Source organism: Mus pahari, chromosome 14 (genome assembly GCF_900095145.1).
Source record: "Mus pahari chromosome 14, PAHARI_EIJ_v1.1, whole genome shotgun sequence".
NCBI lineage: Eukaryota > Metazoa > Chordata > Mammalia > Rodentia > Muridae > Mus > Mus pahari.
Window position 1 is genome coordinate 3,963,601 of NC_034603.1, and position 25,767 is coordinate 3,989,367.

General features: G+C 43.4%; 1 protein-coding gene across 1 annotated transcript in view; it reads left to right on the top strand.

The window, feature by feature from the left end:
* The window catches only part of Slit3 (slit guidance ligand 3), a 582,461-nt gene that overhangs the window by 50,652 nt on the left and 506,042 nt on the right, over nt 1-25,767 (top strand). The window contains exon 3 of the mRNA XM_021213834.2: nt 5,204-5,275. Within this exon, the coding sequence (XP_021069493.1) occupies nt 5,204-5,275 (72 nt within the window). The remainder of the gene's footprint in view (nt 1-5,203; nt 5,276-25,767) is intronic.

The following is a 25,767-nucleotide window of genomic DNA, read 5'->3' on the forward strand; positions in this document are numbered from 1 at the left end:
CCTAATAAAGCCATTCATCATGATAATGGTATTTAGCATGGACCTGGTTCGGGGTCTTGTAACAGAGCATGGGCAGGTGGCGCTCTTATGAACCCCTCTTTGCAGGAGAGGAAACAGTATGGGATTAAGAAATCTCAGCTCCCCAGAATAAGGGACAAGAAGAATTGGAACTAGAATTCGAGTGGTTTGCCTTCTAACCTGCATGCAGTATTTCTGTGCTCATGCAGGACGAGGATGGGAAGAGGAAGGAGGGGGAAATATTCATCTCTGATGCATGGGTTCTTGAGGAGGGGGAGGGGAAGGACATGTAGCTTTGGGGTGTAGAACATTACCTTTGTGTTCCTCTGGGCCAGCGCACAAGGATGCAGGAGTCTGACTGCTGGGCCTCCAGCTATCAGATGCTCTCTGCACAGACGCGTTCGCGTTCTCCCTTCATTGATCCCGAGCACTCTCCTCTCATCATCCTCCGAGGGAAGATCTACCTTGAGCTGAGCCTTTCTTGAGCGCCTGTGTGTATGTCAGATGAGCAGCCCATCTGATAAAGTCCATGCCCATCAGAATGGAGGTTTGGCTTAAGTGTCAGGGAATCCCTTGGTTACGTTTAAGGCACTTTGTATTTAAAAAGAGGAGCGCGAGACTCCTGTTTCCAGGTCATTTGCTGATTTAAAAAGCAAAACTGTGTTTAGATTTTTGCTCTGTGGTTCCCTCCCCCACCGTTTCTTCCGCTTGTGTCTGTAAGACATGTTTTTCTCATACAAGTCAAAATTCACCTAATGCTTCATTTTCTAACTGAGTCAAAAATAACCCTTTGATTTTTCTTACTGCTGCATCAGAGAGACTAATAAAAATTCCAATTTCCATATCTGCTCCCTACAAATAGAAACTTTTAAAATAATCACAAAAGATGACATTAGTCTTCAGAGTAATCCACAATGTCCCTCTGACTACAGTTTATCTTTCCAGTTAATTGCTGCATTCTTCTATTTTGATAAGCAGTGCCAAAATGCCTTTACCCATTCTTTATCGACTATTAATATATCTGTTTCATTATCTGCCTTATCAGCTCAAAGACAGCCCCTTTCAAGTGGCTCTTTAACTCAATGAAAGCAACCTGCCAGGTGGGATAGCCGAGAGGCCTTCAGACACCAATAAAATATCCAAACGTTTTAAACGTTATTTTCCCTCCATCCATTCTTCTCGGCTAAGTAACTTATAGAACCCCTTTTTAGTTTTTTGAAAAGCTTTCATCACATCCTGGCATATTCCCCCAGTCTGTTTCTTATTTACAATTTATGGTGGAGCAATAAAAGACTCATAGTCTTGAATCACTTGAGCTTGCCTCCCTCCCCCCCCCCCCTTATGCAGAATGCTTTCTATCTGCTAATGTGGTACAGGTGAATGGGTAAACACGACCAGAGACCGTGAGCTTCACTCTCATCCCAGGGCGAGTTTCCCTAAGTGAAACCGAGGTGTGGGAGTTGCCTACGACAGTCACCTCTCCCCCACAGGTCGGGAGCTGAGGAAAGGCTCCTCTGTTGCTATCAATTACATCCTCCTTCTTAGTAATCCATTTAAGGACTGTGTTCACAATGTGGGAGCCAGCTCCATCCCAAATGGGGTTAATAAAAGAGTTAAACTCTACCTCTGCCATCATCACATGAAGACCATTTCCGATTCTAATCTACTGTAGAAGAAGGGGGAGCAGAAGGCACCAAAGAACCAAAGAAAATGAACACAGTCTGTGTCCCCCTAACTCAGAACAGACACCAGCCATGGGCAGCCCTTGTGGGAACCTAGAACCCAGCCTGACCTTAGTCCCACATCCTCCTCCTGCACCTGGCTACTAAACCAGGCCGGAACCAAGTTTCCTTACATGTCCTTAGCTTGTGGTGCTTGAGATCCGTTGGCAGACATTTTGGTTTATTGGGGGTATTTATTGAACCTTTACATGCCAAGCATGAGCCTGGACTTTGATGAGTCTAGGAAGTTGTTCTGAAAAGGATCCTGGATACTTTCCCAGAAGGAACGAGAGGATGCTCCAGGGGGCAGATGAGGAGACCAAACATTTGCAGAGGTATGGATGGCATGAGAGAATCAGGAAGAGATGGTGCAGTCCCTCAGGCGAGTGATGACAGAGCCATTTATGAATGCCTAGAGGCCTTGGGGGAGCAATGGGAGCAACTGGATCTCAGAGGCCAGAGAGAGCAGGACTACCTGGCAACAGGGACACAGGCACCCTGGAGTGGTTTGGTCATGAGGTAGAAAGGAAAATCTCCCAGTCCCACTCCTACTGTTCCCTGCTCCAGCAGCAAGTAGTGGCCAAGAAGCTCTTAGGGAAAGCCACTGCAAGTTAACTCCCCAGGACCTGAGCGAGGTGGGGCAGGGACAGAAATCTCATGTGCATGTGTTGGCACATCTCCATGCCTTGAAAGAAACTAACAGTGTTTGCATAATGAATACAAAACTGAGAGATGCATTATAGGAGGCCAGAGTTAGGCTCCTCCAAACACGCAGAGGTTGGTACTCACCCTAAGACTTAGTCCTTGTCCTAACTGGAGAATAATGACAGTGAGCTCTGGTTGGTTGATTGATTATTAAAGTCTGGCTGAGCAGCGCCCCCCTGCCCCCAGACACTGGTATTGAACTGACACCCTGTTTAGTAAATGTGCTAATAAAAGTCTATTAGCTTCCCGAGGCCTCCTTGCCATATGGCAGAATGAAGGGAAGGAACAGTCATTAAAAATTGCAAATCATTAAAAATAAAAAAAACTATGACTTCACCAGGTTTGACGATCTATTACTCCGTTTTTATTCTTACAAGCCCTTGTGTGGTGTCTTATTTCACAGATGTATTTTAAAAATGAGGAAACCGAGTCTTAGAGATGATGAGTAACTAGCCCAATACAGTACTACCATCTAGTAAGAGGCAAGGCAGCCCTGCACGTATGTAGCAGTTCTGTAGCTGTATCTTCGTGTGAAGCCCCTAAAGCAGGATCAGGGGTTATCTCTGACTGCATTGCCTGCCTTTGGATCCCTCTCCCCTAACTGGGCTGCCTCAGTAGAAGAGGATGCGCCTGGTCTTACTGCAGCTTGATATGCTAAGGCTGGTTGATATCCACAGGAGGCCTCTCTTTTCCTGAGGAGAAGGGAAGGAGGGGTGGGTGAGGGGAAGGGGGGTAAGAGGGAGAGACTGGAGGGGGAGGGGAGAGGGGAAGCTTCCATCAGTAGTAAAGTAATCAAGTAAATTAAACAACAACAACAATAATAATAATTAATAATAATAGAAGTAAGGAATAGATCCTAAAGCAGTGGTTCTCAGCCTTGGATTGCAACCCCTTTGGGAGTTGAAAGCCTCTTTCACAGGAGTCTCCTAAGACCATTGGAAAACATTGTATACTTATATTATGATCCAGAACAATAGCAAAATTTCCTTATGATGTAACAACAAAAATAATTTTATAATTAGAAGTCACCACAAGCCGGGTGTGGTGGCGCGCGCCTTTAATCCCAGCACTTGGGAAGCATTGGCAGGCGGATTTCTGAGTTCGAGGCCAGCCTGGTCTACAGAGTGAGTTCCAGGACAGCCAGGGCTATACAGAGAAACCCTGTCTCAAAAAACCAANGAGGCCAGCCTGGTCTACAGAGTGAGTTCCAGGACAGCCAGGGCTATACAGAGAAACCCTGTCTCAAAAAACCAAAAAAAAAAAAAAAAAAAAAGGAAGTCACCACAAAATGGGGTACCTACTAAAGGGTTGAAGCAGCATCAGGGAGGTTGGAAGCCATTATCCTAAAGTATACTGGGGGCCTGAAATCCTCTCATTAGCTATGTGATTCCCCTTGGGCAAATTCATAGCTACTATGTTTATATCTGTTAAGCAAGTGGCCTGGAAGGAGCTGGCCTCCACGAGACAGAAGTCACATAAGTGGAGCTCTGACGAGTGGAAGAGTCTGACCAATAGAATGGCCCTTCTGACCAGTTAACATTTATAAACACAAATGTGTTTAAATACTTGTGCCAACAAATTACTCCTCCGTGCCCTGATAGAAACCTCACATTGTTGATCCACCTTTTCCTTTATGGGAGACCAGTGTGTGCTAGGCCCATGCCGTGCTTCTGATTCGGTAGGCTGTTATGGTAGGTCACCGTGCTGGGTCCGGGAGTATGAGGAAGACGGGGTCTGTCCTTTATTCCTTGGGAAGAGATGAGGAAATGAAGCACAAAGGTTGAGCCTTAAGCTTAAAACATGCTGAAGGTTAGGACATTCCAAGAGGTGGGGCCATCATGGAAGGTCTGTTTTGGAGGAAAGATGAACCCTAGCCTAGGCCATGCTTCCCCCATTCCCAAGGAGAACTGGGACCGTTCCTTCCTCCTTTCTACAAACAACCTCCGACCACAACAGCACGTCCCAAAAAGCAGTCCCTGTCATTTCTTGGCCCCTTCCCCACTCAAAATTCACACATCATCTTTGCAGTTGTCCCTGCTGTTCAGCTAATGATTAGTTACTAATCCATTTTAATCTGCCTTTTTTTTTTTTTTTTAAGTCAGGGAAACAAATGTTTCATTGTATCATCAACTCTTAAGGTATGCGGTATGCATGGATCAAATTCATGCAGAGTGTTTAAGAGTTTTAATCACCTACTGGGAGAACTTAAGGTTCAGCAAAGATGTAGCCTGTATAGGAACAGTTTTTGTGAACATCTTTAGGAGGTTGGGATGAGCCTGGCCCTACATTGGGAATCCCTGGGTTCAGACTAGATGTCTTAGCCACTGTGCTGTCTCACAGTGACTCCATCCTTGAGGTTGAACAGGGAAAGCCTTTTTCAGTGAAGTATTTTGGAATCCTTGGGGGAGGAGCTCCAAAAGAAGAGGTATTGAATCTGCATGTTTTTTCCAAAGAGCAGCTTTGCCCCTTCCGTTTCTGTGCATGATTCTGCAGTGCTCTGGGGGACATTTGCTGGTAACATTCTTAAAATAGAGACATGGAAGCCAATCTGTCAGGTAGACGTGTGCGGGTGTTGAATCCCTGGTTACCGTGACACTACATTGGGATGTGAGTTATTTTGTCCCATCAGAGTGATTCCAATTGAATCCTCCTAGGGGGTCCTAGGAGGGAGTATGTGATATGAGTGCACAGCCTAGTGCCCCCCATGAGGACCCCTATCCCTATTAGGTCCTTGACCTTGGCTGCCTTTCTGATTCTAGGCATCTGGAAGACAATCAGGTCAGCGTCATCGAGAGAGGCGCCTTCCAGGATCTGAAGCAGCTGGAGCGACTGTAAGTCAAACACAACCTGGTGTCCAAAAAAAAAAAAAAAAAAGTTTTCTGAATTTTTTTTGTTTTGATTTGTAAATTGGTTTTGAGACCTTGGTAAAAGCAAGTCTCCAGTGTTGGAAGAAATATTTTCTGCTACATTTAAAGTTGCTTTGAAGTATGTTAATAAGACACTAAGATCCGTTTAAACTCCTGTTCTAGGTTCTAGAGAAGATGCAGGGGCCAGCATCTGAGGCTTGGTTTCCTCTTCCCAGTATCCATTGGTTTCTTTACATGGGGCCACTCCTATCCTGACCTCAGCTTCTCCTTTCCCAGAGGAGTGAGCTAATGCCATGGAAGATGGCAGCAGTTCCTCCCCTGCTCCTCCTGGGACTCCTGCTTGTACTCTTGTGGGAGAGGAAGGATGGGGGAGTGGGCGCAGCCTTCCGCGTGCCTGCTTCTCTGAGCGCCAGCCTGTCTCAGGAAACCCACACGTTTCCACGAGAGAACACGTTGCCACCGGTTTAAAATAGGCCCCTGTTCTGACTTGATGGAGGGTGGGCAGCAAACGCTGGAGTTGGGCGGAGCCTCCATTTATTTCGCCCGTGAATGCTTTTGCAGAGAATCTGGGGTCGGTCCGATGAGGAAGGTTGCTCGGATGGTTAAGTGGGCAGCTTCACCTTTCCTCAGTTAATCACGTCTGACAGCTCATAACATCTGGATATTTGCTTTCTGCCCTCTGAGTGGGGATTGTCCCCAAGAGCACTTAGTCATGCCGGTGGTGGGCGGCCTCTCATCTGTGCCTCCCCCGCAGCACCGCTGCCCTGACTTTCAGCTTCCTTCTGTACTGGGGTTGGGACTGCAACAGATCATTGCTCTGCCAGCTTACCTGAGAAGCACCGCTCTGCATAGGCGCCCGGTTGCTGTTGCCAAAGCTCGCTTGCTTTGAGACAAGGCTCTTTTATAGACTTGCTTGGGTGAAATGGACTGCCTGACCCAACTTCCCTGTTTTGTGATGTGTCATCCTTTCTCCACCAAGTCCTTATATCCAAGGTCACAGGGCAATGGGGGAAGGTCCTAGCCTCACTGAGATCAATTGTTTGTTTCAGGATCAAACTCCAGCGTGGCTTTCGCTGTCACTAGTGTAAAAGTATGACATTTGTTTCTCTTATGAAAAAAAAGTTATTAAAAATTATGTTGTCTTTGTTTACAGTTTGATTTTTCAAGATTCCTATAATTTAAGTGCTCTTTTTTTTTTTTTTTTGGACCAAAGAAAACAGAAGTATTTGTTGAAATAGTGAAATAGTTTTTGTGAAATAGTCAACATTTACATAGAAAAATAAACACATGGTCCAGTGTGGAAAAGCTCCCTCTTGCCTAGTTTTTCTGATTAGAAGGGTAAATAAATTGTTAATTTGTTAATTTCATGGTTGTTGGGGGGAATTAGAGAGTGCTTCAGGGACACCAGGGACTGTGTGTGTGTGTTTCACAAGCGATGGCTTCTTTTATTCTACCCTCTTTGCCAAATTACAACAAGCAACAGTGAGGTATCATTACCCTCATTTTGTGGATGAAGAGACAAAAGCCCGGGGATTTGAAGCCAAAGAGTTGTCAGGGCTGGGTAAGATTCCCAGCCACATCTGTCTGACATCAAAGCCCACCCTCTTTTCATAGCCCTGTGCTGCAGACACCAGATGAAGTGTGAGCTTTACCAATGGCCCTGCAAATAGTTTCTCTCATACCCATCCAAGTCCAGGAAGGCTCAGGGAAATACTCTGGCAAAGGCGCCTTTGCTTGGAGAGGTAAACAAGGCCAAAATACCATGCGTGCCTGGGGAACTAAGGGATTATACTTGCTGAGCCCTTGGTCTGTTTTGGTATAGTAGGTGGGTAATGTTAGCTGCGGTACTAGATAAACCTTCACATCTCAGTGACTTAGCACATGGAAATTTACTTCTAATTCCTACAAACTCAATATGACATTCCTGTCAGGGCCTCTCTTCCAAGTATACACTCAGAGACAGGCTTCTTCCACGCCTGATACCGCCATCTTTATATCCTGGGTTGCAATGTGCAAATGTATCGAGTCAGTGAGTGGGGAAATGGAACTGGCTACAGGAGGTTTCCATGTGAGACCTGGGAGAAGTATATACCATCTCCATTCTTACAGCCTGTAACCAGCCACACTGTATTAGACAGTATGGTGTACTATAGCCATGGCTAAATACAGCAAAGACTGGCAGAGGTGCCTGAGTTCTAGGACAGGATAGGTCACCGGTCAGACTTGTGTGACATGAGAGCTGGAGAATACTTGGGTGGGAAGATGGGAAATGTCTGTCATTTGATAAGCATCAGAGCCAGCAAGAAGGTACACGTGAGTGTGTGTGCATGAGTGAGTGTGTTTGTATGAGTGTGTGTGCACATGTGCATGTGTGCTCAAGAGAGAGAGAGAGAGAGAGAGAGAGAGAGAGAGAGAGAGAGATGAACCCTCAGTGCTGTTGCTCTGCTTTCTCGTCAAGCAGTCTGCTTTCAGTCACATTGAGTGACACGACATAGGAAAATGCAATGCATTTGCTATTAGCCACAGAAGAATGGTGGCTGTGCCATCTGTAGCGCCTTGCAGGGTCCTCTAACCCGTGCCTCTGTGTTACATAATGGAATTTTGTATTGTCTCTGTTCTAAAACAGCCTAAAAAGTAAATGGAGTTTGATAATTTCCATTCTGAGTGCTTTATTCTTGGCTTATTTTCTTGGGGGCTCACTGGGAAAGAGAAGGGTAATCATACGTTTCAAGTCTTGGGATTCTTCTGTTCTTCCATGAAAGGACCCCAGACTCAGGTGCCACTCCATGTGATGTCATTTCCTGTTGCCATAATAAGACACCTGAAGCTGGGTACTTCATAAAAAGAGGTTGATTTGATCGATAGTTTTGGGGGCTAACGACATGGTGGATGACATCACGGCTTACATGAGGCGGAGACACAAAGCCAGAGAGGAGGAGAGCCCAGGCTTGCTCATATTTTCTTTCCTAAAATCTTGTTATCAGAGCAGCAAATGTGCTTCCCCGTATCAGTTCCAAGCTCTTATAGAAGCCACGCTCCCTTGCATAAGCACCTCCCACTCAGTCCCTCCTTTTAAAGGTCCCAGGACCTGTTAATCCTGCCACACTTAGGACAAGGCTATAGGCATATCCCACCCACAGGCCTTCATGTGATCGCTGGAAGCCATCCCCTTCACTTCCACTTTTCAAACCGTTTCTCTTCCGAACAGCGATTCTGTTCCGAATCTCTTAGCTCCTCCTACTCTCAAAGCCCTGAACAAGAAAAGAGTGTAGATACCTAATGGTTATTTACTGAAAATACTTGAAGTTTTATTTTATACCAGGAGATCTGAGCCGGGATTGAAATTTTCCCCCGAGAGGATTCTTGGTGATATCTGGAGACATTTTTGACTTTTATAACTGTGGAGTGCTAACTAGTGGGTAGAGGCCAGTAGTATCTCTGAAAAATCTAAAACCCAGGACATTCCCCCAAGAAAGAATTCTCCATCCTAGATCTCACCGGTACCAAAGCTGAGGAGTCCTCGAGATGGTAGCCTGTCGTGTGCCTCCCAAGTGCCCTGCCATCGACTACACTCGAGGCTGTGACCTTGGGGTGATAAGACATAAAACTCAGACCGTTGTTTGGAAGTACTGTTCCTACTGTTTATGCAAAACCTGACTTAGCTATCAGTTCTGTCCAGAAAGTTCTAGAAGGATGAAGCTCAGTGAAACCAGGGAGGGGATACAAATGGAAAGGCCCTTCCCTGAGGTGATTCCCTCAGTCTCCTCAGAGAGTCCCTGTCATGAGTGATGTGGACATGCCATTGATTAATCCAGATTGAAGAAACTGAGGACAGCAACAGCAACACAGTAGTGGGGAAAATTTAAATTATCAGCGATGCTTTAGTCATCTACAAAGTGGCGATGGTGTTAATGTTTATTGCCTTGTTAAATCAAGGATGCTTGCTGTAATCAGCGGCATAGTCTCTGAACAGCATAGTATGCAATGCCATAGCCAAGGCAGGGGGAGAAGGGCAAGCATGTGGCAAGATACATGTTTAATACAAATGAAGGGAAAAAAGGGAAAAAATCCTGGAGAACCAATGGGGCAGATAGAAGATTGGTAGTAAGGTGCAGCATGCAAATGCAGGTGTAAGATGAAATGTACACAGATGTCCAAGCCAGCAATTAAAACACAGAGTGGCAGAGTAGACCTAAAAATACACAATACCTATGTCCTTTAAAAACATTTGTTATGCGCGTGCATATGTCAGGGTGTCCCCATAAGCTGGAGGTAGAGACCATTGAGAGCAACCTGATGTAGGTGCTGGGTGTTGACCTCAGGTCCCCTGCTCTCAATCACTGTGCTGTCTCTCCTGTACCCCAATACTTCTGTGCTTTTTCTAAAAATAAAATTAGATATAAAGATGGGGAAAGGGAGGACAACCAAAACGAAGGAAGCAGTATTTAGAAAACACCAAAGGAATGCACTGAATAAAACAGTGTCCTTGTAAGACAGAAACATGATTGGTGTAAAGCAGGACATTTCATACTGGTAAAGTAGTAAATGCAATTAATATATGCAGCAAGTCCTCATGTGGTTAAAGCCTTAGCCTGAAAATATGTAAGGCAAATATTGACAGAACTAAAGGAATAAACAAGTTCATTAATAAATTTACTTCTCATTAATTGAGAAACAAAAGCACATTTATTAACACACAAATATTTTAATAACAGTTTTTGTAAACTTGATCTAATTGATGTGCAGAGAACACTGCAGGAACAACTGTAAAATATTCTTTGCAAGCACGCGTGAGACCATTACACACTTGATTAGAATGCAGGGCTCAGCTGGAGATGTAAATCATAGGTAGAGAGCCCCTAGCATATGCAAGGCCCTGCATTCAGTCGTTCAGTCGTCAGTATGGCAGAGGTGGGGGGGAGTAAGGTAGGGAGAGAGGAGAAAGAGGCAAAGAAGGGGGTAGAGGGGATAAAAGGAGAGAGGAATAGGGGAAGGGATGAAAGAGAGGGCAGGAATTGAGAGGCAGACTGGCTAAGTGTCGGAGGACTGAAGTCAGGTGGGCCACGTCCTGTAACAACAGAAATAATTTTTAAAAATCAATAAGAAATCTGTAGGCAGACCATTTCAAAACCTTTGTAAATTGAGTTATATATTTATAAATAACCTCTGATCCAGAGAAGATGCTCCATTGGGGTTAGGACGCGAATCTCCTGAGTGTTAATAAGGACGTGATAGGTTCTGATTATAAATCGTGCTCTGTTCTGCCAGGTTCTCCTGCCACAGTGGACTGACACCTCTGAGGCCATAAGCCAATAAGTAGTTCCATAGAGTGTGTACGTCAGGCACATAGTCACCGACACACAAAAAGTGTCAAACACAGTAGTAGGGCCAAGGGAAGTTGCCCTAGGTCACATTTCCATTGCCTCTCATAACAACTCCAGAGGAACTGTGCTAAGATGGGGACAAAGACTTGCTCCACTTTGGTCTCCCCACTCCAGGAAAGGCTAGGATTATAGTGATAGATTTTTAAAATATTTATCAACAGAGAGGGAAAGAGACCTTCTTGAATGTTCCAGAAGCTACTGGAGGAGCCAGATCTGGGAAAGCCCGGATCTGGGTGTGAGGTATCTTCCCCTTGCCCTTCCATCTGCGGGACAGAGCCAGCCTGCTCTACATAGTGAATTCCAAGCCAGCAAAGGCTGACAGTGGAGGGGGCAGGAGGGAGGAAACAGCAAGAAATAAGATTAATATTGCACCGTGTGCAAAGCTGTTTTAATTGGAAAAATACAAAGAATATGAGCTACAGTAACCTCCCCAGAAACAATGAAACTGCACAAAAAAAAATACCTATAAAAAATGAATTATAATTAGACAACCATGGAAGACTAGCTGTAAGAATGAAGATCCTGAAAAGTCATTGAATAATATAACCTAACCAGAATTTTTTTAAAACTCAGGGATAGCATGAATGGAAAGAAGCAAGAGGAATAAAGAACCCAAGAAGGCAGTTAGGAACAAAAGAAACATTTCAAAATGAATACTGCCAATATGGTATGAAGAAGAACAGCTGTCGGAATGACAGGACCCAGTTCCATGCCTTACTACAAAGCCACAGTAATCAAGACAAGATGAGAATGGGGAAATAATACAGCACAAGCCAGTGGGGTAGCCCAGGAATACACCCACATGAGTACAATCAACTAGTTTCTGATGACGTTTCAAAGTTTAGTGAAGAGAGAAGTCTTTTCAATAAATGGCACTGGGAAACTAAAAATATCCATATGCAGAATAACAAACCATGGGAACCTTTGTATCTTCTACTGGAGGGTTCGGGGTTTGCCCTGCTGACTTTTCATCCTGCAGTCTCATCTGCTCTTTTATGCCTCCATTTTTCCCTCTCAGAGAGGGAACAATTGCTCTTTGTCAACGTGTATTGGAAAGATGTAACTTTGTTGCTGTTGTGTTGTTTTTTAATTTTTATTTGGGCTAACAGCTACATTGCTTTGAGTCTCAGAAGAGACTTGGTACTTTGAAACAATGTTGGTAGTTTTAAAGGCTATGGGAGCATTGGAAGTCAACTGGTGTATTTTGCCTTGGGAATTGGCTGTGAGCCATGGAGTTAGGAAGAATATGTTATAGTTTGAGTGGGGTATGTTCCTTGTGGGCTTTTGTGGTTGAAAACTTGGTTCCCAGTGGTTTCACTGTTTCAGGGGAGCCTTGGAAACTTTCCAAGGTGTGACCCAACAAGAAGAAGTGGTTGAATGGTAAAGGTGCAGGTCTTAGCAGCTATAGCCTGACCTACATTTATCTCAAGCCTATCTCTCCCTGATTGTTGGTCTGTTGAGACACGAGCAAGCCTTGTGCTTTTGCTTCCACAGCCAGAGGCCCTCCCATTTCCCTGCCTTCTTCACCACTACTGACCCTCAAATCGTGAGTGTCCTCGGATCATGGGTGAAAACAATTCCTTTATCCCTGAAAATCTAGTAAAGAAAGAATTAGCCTCCCAGCCTTCACCCCCAAAGAAAGACATGAACAGGTCAAACAAGTTGTTCCCGAAGAAAACTTCTAAGGTTTGCCCATTTGGGAAGACAGTTTAGTGGTTCTTTATGAAGCTAAATACTGTCTTATTGTATAGTCTAGGTCAGGAGTTGCTAGGGACTTGAGGAAGAGAAAATGGAGGTTGAATACAGAGCACATAAGAACAGGGGCTGGATGTGTGAAGCGTTGTTACATGACTCTGAAATGGTGAGTCTTGAGCATTCGTCAGAACCCTTAAACTTTAGAGCACAAGAAGTGAAACTTTAATGAATGCCATATTAAAAAATATCACTGGAATTGACTGCAGGTTTGATGAATGTGTGTATCAACCACATTGAAAGTGATGGACTTTAATGCTGATGTAGGTAGCTCGGAAATGAACAAAATCTGTAAGATTGAAGCCAAAGGGAGTCACAGAAAAAGAGCTGTGCTTTAGTTGATAAATTTGTTTCCCATGGGATAAAAATTAATAATTTATAAACCACTAGGCATGTACGCTGGTATTGAATGATGAATGGTGGGTGGTGGGGACACATGTCTCACTGTTGAAATATGTGGTATGAGACAAACTATGGAGACTGTTAGAATGAACCTTTAGTAAATGGAATAGTTAAGGACATAGGTATGAACTCGTGATTAACCTAATGTGTGGACTTTCCAGTTAATGTCGTTGAATTTACACGAAATGGCCATTGAAACATGCCTGTATGGAAGTTAGCATATAAAGTTTCTATCAGCAAGGGATAGAAAAGGGATAGTAGCAATGAGTGTGCCTCCAGCTTGGATCTTGGGGTGTGAAGCTAGTCTCAATAGGATTAATGACCCTTGGAGAAATAGTTTATTCTAGGACTGGAGCATGACATATATTGTGTTGTAAAGGATATGCTTGGGACAAAAGGCAAAAAAGAAAACAAAAGGGGCAACAGTAGATTGAATTGATTATTTCTAAATATCTAATAGGAATTTAAGTACCCCAACACAAATGTCTGAGATAGTAGATCTCTCCATTCTGATCTACATGTGCTAATCAGCATCATGCTATACTTAAAAGTATACATATCTCCTATGTGCCTATGTGTGTGTGTGTGTGTGTGTGTGTATATATATATGCATATATATATATATGCATATATATATATATGTGTGTGTGTGTTTATATACTCTACACACACACACACACACACACACACACACACAAAATGCCCTACAATCATGGGGTATATCAAAAGGAGGTAGGAACACACTGAAAGACCTCTTAATTACCAAAACTTAGATTACTAGAACAGCACAATAAATGAATTAATATTAAATTGCAATCTAAATATAAAATAAATTTATAAGTTTTCCAGATATCAGTAAGAAGAGAAACCTATCCAGAATTCAAAATTATCTGCTTGGAGGTGGAGAAATGGCTCAGTGGTTAAGATCACTAGCTTCTCTTTCAGAAGTCCTGAGTTCTATTCCTAGCAACCACATGGTACCTTGAAACCATCTATACTGGGATCTGATGCCTTCTTCTGTCATGCAGGCATACATGCAAACAGAACACTCATATGCTGTAGGCTTATATTTTTTAAAACCTACTTTAATAAGGATTTTAAAACTCTAACTTCCTGTACTGGCTAGCTTTGTGTCAACTTGACACAGCTGGAGTAATCACAGAGAAAGGAGCTTTAGTTGGGGAAGTGCCTCCATGAGATCCAGCTGTGGGGCATTTTCTCAATTAGTGATCAAGGGTGGGGAGACCCCTTGTGGGTGGAACCATCTCTGGGCTGGTAGTTTTGGATTCTATAAGAAAGCAGGCTCAGCAAGCCAGGGGAAGCAAGCCAGTAAAGAACATCCCTCCATGGCTTCTGCATCAGCTCCTGCTTTCTGACCTGCTTGAGTTCCAGTCCTGCATCCTTTGGTGATCAAAAGCAGTGTGGAAATGTAAGCCAAATAAGCCCTTTCCTCCCCAACTTGCTTCTTGGTCATGATGTTTGTGCAGGAATAGAAACCCTGACTAAGACACTTCCCTTCTAGCCCACCACCCCCCAGAAGTAGTGGAAGGGAAAGGTTAATATGGCAAAGGATGGTATGAGTCTTTCTAAAAATAATTCTTTGGGGTGATTCCAGTCTTCATTGTCAGAATATAAACCGTTCAGTTCACAGGAATCAGCAGATGTAGCTTGATACACTCACAAACATTGCTAATGAATCAGCAACAGCAGTTCAATCCAGAGGAAACCGCAAGGCTCTGCCAATCAACGTGGGTCCTCAGAAACAACAAGAAGCCACTGGAATATCACAAATATCATGAGAAGTTCTTTGGTGTGTTTCTTTTTCTGAAGTCACAACAAGCGATGATCAGAGAAGAAGGCAAGACGAACCAACGCCAGAGTCAGCAAAGACCAGCATCAACAAAGTCAAGGAAGACCAGCAAAGAGTGGCCAGGCAAACCAATGTCAGAGCATCATCCATTGTCAGTTATGTTGTACTTACACACTTTTCAAACATCACATGTCCTCTCAAGGGTCTGCTCTAGCAAAACATCACATGCCCTTACACAAGGCAACTTCCAGAATAACACCACATGTCCATTCTCAGCAAAACATCCTCTCCTAAGACAGTTTCCAGAACAAAGTCCCATGACACAACTGAGTCTCCAAAGAAACCAGAAAATTTCACTTCAATACGCATAAATAATTAAATCCGAGAGGAGGGGGGCCAAGTGATCTGCTTTACAGATTCTCTACCCTGTATGAGGTTGACCAGATCTCTGCATTCCGCAGCTGTGGGGTTGTAGTGACTTTCTTTAAAAGAACAGATTGCTGGGTATTCAGTACTTTACCAAGAGGAAATCTGAACCATCCTGTCTCATCCCAATGATTAAGATTAGCATCAACAGTGACGAGTCATCCCGATAGTTTGTACCTTTATATGTAGCAAAGAAAATAATATTTTATTTGTGATCTTTTCTCTAAAAGTCTATTATCTTATTTTCAATTAGTTTGTACCTTTATATGTAGCAAAGAAAATAATATTTTATTTGTGATCTTTTCTCTAAAAATCTATTATCTTATTTTCAAAATGAAAAATCCATCGAAATTTAATGAAAGACATTTAAAAAACACTCAAATCCACCTTGCTATGTTTGGATAGGTGGACCTCAAAGAGCCTTGTATTAAAATTTGCATCACAGGATATTCCACTGGGAGATGATGGACCTTTTTGGAGATGCGACCTCATAAGAGGCCTTTGGGACCTTGCAAGAATGCTCAACAAAGCACTTCTGACCACAGTTCCTCTCCTTTTCTCCCTACTTCCTGACTCAAGAGTTGATTGGCTTGCTCTTCTGCAGTGCTACACCTGTTGTGTTTTATAAAAAGCCAAGTATATAGAGCGTGGTGTGGTGAAGTGGGAGGCCGTATCTCGGTGAGCCTACGCTAAGGCATCCCTTACCCCTAAGGGACCAGCCGTCTCACAGGTATAGTGTAGACTAGAGTTTAGTCAGAACATGGGAAGGGGAGTTGAGAAGGGGGTAGAAGCAGAGGAAGATGGAGGGGAGGGGAGGAGGGAGGAGGGGAGGGAAGAGGAGAGAGCAGAGGAGAGGAGAGGCTGGCCAGAAGCATGTGGAGAGATGGGGAGGGGAAATGGGAGAGAAGGAGAAAGAAAGGGGTCAGGGGGAGAAGAGAGGAGAGTGAGAGTGAGAGCGAGAGCGAGAGCGAGAGCGAGACAGACAGACAGACAGACAGAGGCAGAGAGCTCGAGGAGGGGACAAACAGCCCCTTTTATAGCAAGCCAGGCCTTCCTGGTGGTGCCTAGAAGGAACGCTAAGCAGCGCCCTCCTTAGAAACCTAACAGTGGGACTGCTCTGTCCTGAAATGTGAACTCTGGACTGTGATGCGGTGTAACCTTTTCGGCTCATTGTTACTTACCTCAGGCCCTTGCTGTAGTGAGAGTAAACTAATGCAACCCTACTCAGAAGTGGAGCAGTTATCACAAAGAAGATAAGAGAATCTGTAGCGGCCAGAGGCAGCTCAGAGGCAAGGTGATGTGAGTGTGGTGTCTCCTAAAGTGCTCACACTGAAAAGCTCGAGGACAGACTAAGGAGAGGTGCAGTGAATGGTGTAACCATGGTGACTAGTGGTGGTACATGCACTACTCTTAATTCCTCTTATGGACACTGTCATAGATCATTATTGCCTGGAGAAATGAGGTGTGGGATATATGGAACTCTTGGTACAATTTCCTAAGGTAGATGCAGGTCCATATCTACCTCCATAACTAAAATTTATTTTTAAACACCAACCCTACCAAACAATACTTTAATTGTAGATGCGTAGACAAGAAGAATAATTTATTAATATGAAGCTAGGGATTCAAGTCAGAGGCTTTCGCGTGGTAGCTGAGCTCTCTACCGCAGAACTACATTCCCAACCCCAGACAAGAGATTTTTAAAATTGAAATATATGAATCTAGATCGAATTCAAGGACAAATAATTGTACTGATTGACTCTTAAAAAGAAATGGAAGATAGAAGGTATTTTTCAATTCACAGGCAGTTATTGTAGAACTAAAAAGACCTTAAAAAAAAAAAAAACCCAATAGGGATGGAAGTTGGGTAGAGTTCTCTGAACAGTTATAGAATGAATCCAAGGAAGAAAACTAAAATACCGATAGAGAAATAATAGTGTAGAGGATTACTATAATTCAAAAGATTTCCGTAAATAGCAGATGGTTTGAAAGTCTGTCTTGAAAGGACACAGTGTGCCTTGAAAGTCAAAACCAAACACAGTCTAATAAAATTAATGGATTTAAAAGAATTCCCCCCACATCAGCCAGTTAGAGACCTGTAGTGGAAAGAAAATCAGATTTCCAGTTTCTTTTCTGATGCCAAAACATTTTGCCAGAATATTATCAAGCAACTTTCTTTAAGGAAATAAAATGTGAACCATGGCCTGCCTGCTTAGCCATACTGGCATACAAGTGCAGTGGCTGCTAGTTAACGTGAGAACAATTCCAGACCAAAAGCACATGTCTCCCATATGGCACTTCCTCAAGAGTCCCCGAGGGAGAAAAGTTCCTTCAACCAGAGCCCAAGGAATCCAGTGAGACCAAGTCTCCATTCCCAGAGTGACACTGAGCAAGCTGTCATGTTTCATGCAATGATATGCTGTCTCCATGGTCTTTATGCTTACTCCCTTTTTCTAAGTCGTGTTGTTATCTCAAAATGCCCAAGGTTATCACCTTACAAAGAAGAAAGGTGTATTCTGGCTCACAGTTTGGGAAATTCCAGTCCATGGTTGATTGATCCTGCTTATAGGCCCTTAGCAAGGCCTCATATCACAGCAGGAGGGTATGGCAGACCCAAACTCCTCACCATTTGTCTAGGAAACACAAAGGAAAGTGAGTGGGTGTGAGGATAGCAATGGAGGGGTTATGTCTCACAACAACCTTCAATAGCAATTCTGAATGACCTTGAGTCCTAGCACTAGCCCTATCCTAAGGTTCTGCCTCCTCCGGTAATGACACCCTAGAGATCAAGAATTAGCATACAAGACTTGGCTGGGCATCCAATGTCTATATTGTAGTATAGACAGCATTTGACAGCATTCTAAAAACCCGATGTGTTTGTTTAGAGCCCCCAAGTGGGAGAAATCTGGGTCTCTCCTCATATGCAGAAGGCTACGACATGAGCAAGTTAACACAGACTGGTTCAGAACTAACAGTGTAATTCATCATATTTACGGAATAAATGAGAGAAGTCATTTCATTTTCTCAGATAAAGAAAAGTCCCTTAGTAGACTTCAGAATTGGTCTGTGACTTAAAAGCATTTGACCCACAAGGACAAAACAGAACTTTAACAACAACAACAAACAAACAAACAAACAAACAACAAAGCTCGTGGCTAATGAGGAGATAACATAAGCCTATTTTCTAGGTGAAGTCGACGGCCTCCATCATGATCTCTCTTCTTGGTCCTAGCTATGAAAACAAAACAAAACAAAACAATAGACGAAGGAAAGAAAGAAGGGAGTGTGAGGGATGAATGGAGAGAAAACATGGAGACGATTGTGTAACAAAGAAAAAGAAGTGAATGGCCTCATGCCCAGAGGACATGACCACATACACAGAACAAACCAAATAATCTGCAAGCAGATTTTCAGAGTCTCAGTTTCTGAAGCTCACTGGACACAAAGTTAATGCCCTATAAAAATCAATACGGTTTTCTATGTCTCACCAACACACATTAGAGGGTCTTAATGTCATTTTTGCAATGGTATCAGAAAGACTAATTGTCTAAGAACAGGTCGAATGAAAGATATGCAGTACCCTCACACTGCAGAATTAAAGGTGGCTGCTCTGTGTGGGTAGTGTTAGAGGTCTGAAGAACAAAGCCAAGAAGGTGGAAGGTCTCCAAACCTCCAGCTAGATGGATCAGCACAGCCCCCCTGCAGCCACCAGGAGACCCCTGTGCAAACGGCTAAGATCACCCTAAAATTTGTATTGGCCATGAGATGGTCTGGGAGACTCAAGCAGTGCTGGATTTGGAAAAGATGGTGACTGTGAAGCAATTATGAGAAACCATTTCTGATATGTAATAAGTTGTGCTGGAGAAGTTTGATATCCAGATGGAAAACTGTCTTGACAACCTGTCTCCTGGCATTCACAAAATCAGTTGTAAGTGGACTATAGATTTAGAGGTGATGAGTACTCACCTCTGGAAAACAAAAGCATATATTCACAGCCTTGAGGCAGTTGATACTTCCTAACTAGGACACAGAGGGCTCTGAACTTAAAAAATGAAGAATATACTTTGCTCACCTGTTAGCAAGTATCGTTTGTTCATGTGGGATACATTATTATAAAGCCAGAAAAAAAAATGTCACAGTGTAAGTAGAGATATTGTAAGTAAAATAAAGACATTGTAAGTATCTTTGTAAGTAGAGATGTTGGTGATTTATAAAGGGCATATATTGAGAATTTGTAAGATTGCCTACATATCAATAAAAAGATAAATCACCCTGGTAAAGAAAGGGACTAAACTTTGAAAATCAATCTGGAGTTTCTTGGGAAGCTAAAAATACCACTACCATATGACTCAGCTATGGCACTTCTGGGATGTGCCCAAAGGTATCACAGGGAGGCCTGCTTATCTCTGTTCATTGCTTCTCTGCCCACAATACCTAGGAAAGGGAGGCAGAATAGATGCCCAACAACTGATGACTGGGTAATGAAAATGAGATACACAATGGTATACTACTCAGCTATAAAGAACAAGGAAATTAGCAAGAAAATGCATGGAATTGGAAACGAATAACCTAAGTGAGGTCATCCAGGCCCCACAGGACAAAAGCTGCATCTTCCCTCTCACATGAGGATCCTGCCTTCAACATTTTAGTATTGTGTGTCTAACATAGAGTATCTGTGCAAGGCAGGACATGGGGGAGGACAAGAGGCTACTTAATTGAAATGGGATTGATGGTAGGGTGGAGGTAGAAAGAAAGTGAAGAGAGGGAATACTGTGGATGGAAAGATTTAGGCAGGGAGGGAGGGGAGTTGGGGACATGAGGGTAGAGGATGAGGGGAGAATTAACAGCTTGCAGGGAGAGTGATGGAACCATTTAGAGATCAGAAGAGGCCCACCTATACATCAGTAGCTTGACTGGGGGAAGTGACCAACTCCCTTTAGAGTAGACTCAAGACGACCCACTCTACATGGGGTATAGGGGGAACTGGTGTGTGTGTGTGTGTGTGTGTGTGTGAGAGAGAGAGAGAGAGAGAGAGAGAGAGAGAGAGAGAGATCCAATTGGTCAGCCATGATACATAAAGTTGCTTCATCTTCAGGGGACTGTGGAATAAACCACAGTGTGTGACTCACCCCCCCCCCCGAGAGTGGCTAAAAGTTATAATCCTAGGTGTGTAGGAGTGACATGACCACTTTTGTTACATCCTACTGTAATTGATACAGTTATTCTGGAATGCTGACACTATGAAGTGGATCTGAATGTATACATAGTCCAAGATCCTACAGTTCTGTCCCTGAGTCTGCACCCCAGAGTGTGGCAGATACAAGTGTGCTCCTATTAGCATTGCCTGTGATAGCCACAAGCTGGAAACAAGCTGACTACTCTCTGACTGTAGAGTAAATAGAGACAGCGCTGCATTCCTTCAGCGGAATCAACTAATTGAAAGTAGAAACAAGGATACACAGGACAATATTGCTACCTGTCATGACACAATGCATTTCAGAAACAGGATGGCTGACAACGGTGGGCTTGAAAGCTATATAGAAGTAACTCCATTTAAGTCAATTTAGAAACAGGTCAAAACTGATCTATGGTAGGAAGTCAGGAACTTGATTTGCGGTAGAGTGGTATGTCAAAGGGGCACTAGGGATTGGGGGTCTTCACTCACCTAGAGTGGAGAGTTTGTGGGTCTTTACTGCATGGAAATTCTTCAGGTTGTACAATTTTGATTGGCAAATGATTCTTCAAAAATAATTTCAAAAGAAACTTCAGACATAGAAAAACCAAACAACCAAACTCACAACGGAAGGACTGTATGAAATAAACCTTGGCAAGCAATCCAGACATGGAGTGTTACAATGTTGAGGAGTAATGCCAGTGACTTTCAGTGTGATAATGGTATTTCTGGTCCATAGAAGAGTGTTCTTAATTTCTTGAAAGGAATACTGTACTCCTTAGAGGTCCTTGTCCTGATTCTATAGTTTGCATTAAAATGTTTCCATAAAAATAGAAACACATAATAGAATGAAAATCATTATTGAAATCTAAGTGATAGGTGTGTAGATACTGATAACACTTTTAAACGTATCTTTAATTTTTCTTTTAACCATCGCATCCTTTGTACAGAGAGAAAATTCTGGAGATCAGAAGTTAAAATAACTTGCCACGTGGGATTTGAATCCATGACTATTCTGGATCCATGGGCCGGGAAAAGCAAGCACGGGCTTGAGGAGCTGGAAGGAGACGGAGATACTGTATTATCCAATTTCCTCCTTCTACAGAAAAGGAAGCAGGCTGGAGAGGAATTTGACTTGCATGAAATTTTAATGCAGCATGCAGGGCTTGAAAATATGAGTTGCCTTGGTTTTTGATGTGTTTCCAAAGAGCAGGAAAAACTGTGGTGTATTTAACCCTAACCGGAGCTCACAGTCACTCTTTAATTAGTTGTGATACAAATAGATTCTGTATATTTAAATGCACATGGGTGGCAAATATATTCCTTCATTAAATGACTGCAGAGCTTCTCTTCCTTTCCAGTGGTGAGAGCCTGCTTGCCCCACCCACGCCAGTGTGCCCGATACTTCTCCATTGACCACTCAGAAGCCAGACACCCAGCAGCCCACGAATGTGGCCTGTTTCTCATTTGTCCTCATTCAATTCCATGATTAGAACCTGATCATTGTTGTTAAATCAGAATCATGAACAGGCTTTTCCCTAAAAAGAATTTATCGCCTTCATTGTCCACACTTAAATTACCCAACGGTTACAAAGATCGCCCCTTTGGGTGTGGTCTGTAAGCTACCAATGTCACGTACCGCTGAGGGTGGATGCTTCCAGCTGCTCTATTTTATCAGTCTTTATTTTTTTAAAAAAAGAAGATCCCAGTTTTGTAATAGAGTCTCTCTTCATCCCTTAGAAATTTTAAATTGGAAGAGAAGCCATATAACTGGGAAAATATGAACATAAGTATTAAATTTACGTGTAGTAATGGTAGTTAGGAAAGTCACTTCAGTTTGGGGAATGCATATTATCAGCTTTAGGCATCAAAGAGGGAAAAACAGTTGTCAAATCTAAATAATAAGATACTTGCTGGGGGCGGGGGGATGGGTAGGGCACTGTGGCAGGCCTCAGCCAGAGCAGCCCAGTGGAATCCACTCCTACATATTGCTGAGTGAGCCAGAATGGTGAGAAAGAAGTTTTTGGAAGACTTCAAGTCTGTAGAACCTTCAAGTATCATCCAGAAGCTGTCTCTCTCCAGAACAGAGCAGAAGCATGGGCCCAGCTGTGGGAAGACTCTAAGCATCGGGGAAGGGAGGAGGAGAGAAGAACAGTGGGTCAGTGGGTCAGTGGGTCAGTGGGACCTAGAGTCCCAGCCCATGCTCACTGGCTGTTTGACCTTTCTGAGCCTAGGTGTCTTGTCTATGAAATACCCGTATATGTACATCATATAGCTGGAAGAACTAGATGGCTCCCACCCATGGACAGCATTTAAAAGGTGTCTGGCTCATAGTAAATGCTTAAAAGCATTCTGCTGTAGCCTCTAAGGCAGGGCTGGGCAAAAGAAAGAAAGACTGATTATATGTTTCTGAGAAATTGTAAGACAGGAATCTTCCTCTAAGGTCATTTTCAAAGCATTTTCCAGCAATTTCCCTCTCAGACAGAGCCCAAAGCAGACCCCTAGAGAGGGGCAGCAGGCAGCGCTGCCATCCTGGATACCGTTTCCTTACATTGACCAAGCAGCTGCTGCCCACTAAGTACTCTGCTGGCACTCAGAACTGTAAGAGGAGACAGTGCACTAGGCAGACAACTGTATACTTGCATTCCTTTCAGCCTGGCAGACCCCAAACCCTTGAGAGTGTGGGGTACGCGGAGATGCCCACAGGAGGTCAGGAAGACTTCATCAGTGTTTGAACCAAAGACTTCAGAGTCAAGTAGGAACATGTACCTGCCACCATCATGCAAAAGATCTGAGGGTTTTCCGTAAAGAAGGGGGCAAGAATGCCAACGTCTCTTTTCTAGAAGTTTCTGGGACATGTGCTGATTTGGCTAGGGTCTTTGTGATTACTAGCCAACTACTAGCATTTAACTACCAACATCTTAGAAATTGACAGGGACTCGAGAATTTGGGAGACGTCTTCATCTCAAACTGAATAAAACTTACTTCACTTCCCATCCATGAATTATCTGGGAGCTTTCTCATTATCCTGGACGACCACCTATGGTAAAGGGAGTAGCGACCATTGAGTAGAATGGCCTTATTTTTGTTCTGGTTTTCTCAATACTTGCTTTTTACATTTCATATTCATGAGTGATTTGCCTATATGTATCACATGTGTGCTGTGCCCACAGAGGCCAGATCTATCAGAACTGGAGTAACAGATGGTTGTTAGCCACCATGTGGGTACTAGGAACTGAACCCCAGTCTTCTGCAAGAACAGCCAGTGCTCTTAACTGCTTGGCCTTAAAATGGGCTTTAAAAAGTCTTGTTTCTGAAATTATTATGGAAGAGAGGCATGAGAAATATCTGCCTTCATTGACAGTTCTAACTCCAGCAAGACCAGCAGTGGAAAATACCACTGGCCACTGGAAGGAGGTTCTGTCATGTGTTTGCCCCCATGACCAGTTAGGATGTGAGACTGACAAAGGTCATATCTGTCCCCTCAACGTCACTCATGGTTATGGACTCTTTAGGACTAATGCCTCTAGGAGAGGACCCTTGAAACCCTCACTTTCTAACCTTCTCTTGGCTTCATTTCCTCCTTCCCTTAAATTCTTGCTGGGTGCAAATTGGTAAATATGCCACTAACCCATTTTCAGAGGCCAGTAGAAGATTGTGCACATGGAGTGCTCAGAATGATTGGCACACATCCCTCTAGGAATTTGGCCTCCATTCCCAATGCCCTCACAGGCCAAGAGTGATGAATAAGGAGAAAGAGAGAAATTTATTTGACTTAGAGGAGCGAATGACTGCATTTTTGTTGATTGACTTTTTTCCATCTCAGGGGCCAGCACTTCATGCCAAATACACACCAACTTGGCATCCCTGCCTTGTTCTTCCATCAAACGGCGATGAAACACATAATTCTCCTGCAAAAGACGTGAAGTCAGTACACTCTCTCTGATAGGAGTGAAGGCATTTTCAGAAAGCGCCCATCTGCTGGTCAACGGCCAAAGGGGACATGATGGTGCACACTGCCATTTTATCTTTGCCACCGTCTCCTTGTGTATGGTCACATGACCTAATGGAAGCCTGCCCTAGACCCTTCCCCTCAATATCTTCAATGTAAAAATAGCTTTAATCTCATTGGTTGTGTTCTTTTATATGTCCTATTTTCCTTGCTAAGAGTATCTGAAGGAGTAATCTTCATGTTTCACAGTAAAATGGTTGTAAGGTTGGGCAAATCAGCCAAGGTTTGAATTGCATATGTTTTTTTTTGTTTTTTTTTTTTTTTTACCGTGTGTGTGTGTGTGTGTGTGTGTGTGTGTGTGTGTGTGTGTGTTCTCTCAGATGTGGATGTTTGGAATAGAAATGGTAATTGACCTTTAGCAGGGGAGCCGAAAGAACTACTGCTGTATATTATATGGCTGTGAGCTGGATTTTAAATGTTTGATTAAGTTATTAAAGTGTTTTGCTTTGGCATAATGTACTATAAATTCATGATTGCTGGCCAAAGCAGTTAGTCAGTGGAGAAGAATAAATTGTTTTGAGAGGTGCTGCTTCCAAACCTGGATTTTATTCTCTTGGAAAGATGGGGCTTTAAATAAATCACATAATACAAATGAGAATTTCCATAATTAAGATTCTAACTGGGGGGGTTGCTGTGAGCTTTCAGAGGAAGAAAAATGAAGAAAGACACTCCAGGCTGTTTTAATATTCTTTTCTTCCTTTAATTTATATTTTGAGTGTTCTACTTCATTTTGGGGTGCTTAGAAATGAAATAGCCTGAGACAAGAGCAGGTGAAATGTATGCTATCCAGGGCTGGGCTCTGAGAAGTGAGGGCTTCTGGGAGACAGACTTGCTAAACAAGTCCGGAACAGCTCTTGCTTCAGAGGAGAGAGATCTTTGTCTCTCTGTCTCTTCCTCATTCCTTCTCTCTCTCCCCCTTTCTTCCTCTCTCTACCTGTTTTTCTCTCCCCTATCTGCCCCTCCCTCCTCTTTCCTTCTTCCCTCCTCTCCCCCTTTCCTTCCCCCTTCCTCCCTCTACTCTCTTTCCCTTCCTTTCAGTCTAGGGTTTCATGCTTACCAAACACTTACGCTATTCATGGCCACTCCAGTCCCATACTCATAGGCCCTGCCTGACAGTCCTCATTCTTTGTCACCTTGGACAGTTTCGAGGCCTTCAGTGTGAGTGCTTTGGCCTAGTCATCTTCGGGAAATATTTTTTAAATGGCAGGGTCCCCTCTGGTCTTTCTGGCCTCCATCTTTTTTTTTCCCCTCTGGTTCTCACTATGAGTTTATTTTGCCATTCCATTGCAACAACTAATAAGAGCAGTCTTACACATGCTCTCGGAGTTTATCTCATTTGATTTGCAGGACAACAGGTTAGAAAATGCAAGTGTCATCCCTGTTTGACAGTTGGCTACATGGCTTGTTTGAAGCTGTCCTGTCAGTGGATGGCAGAGCTAGGACTGGAATCCAAGATCTCTCTCTCTCTCTCTCTCTCTCTCTCTCTCTCTCTCTCTC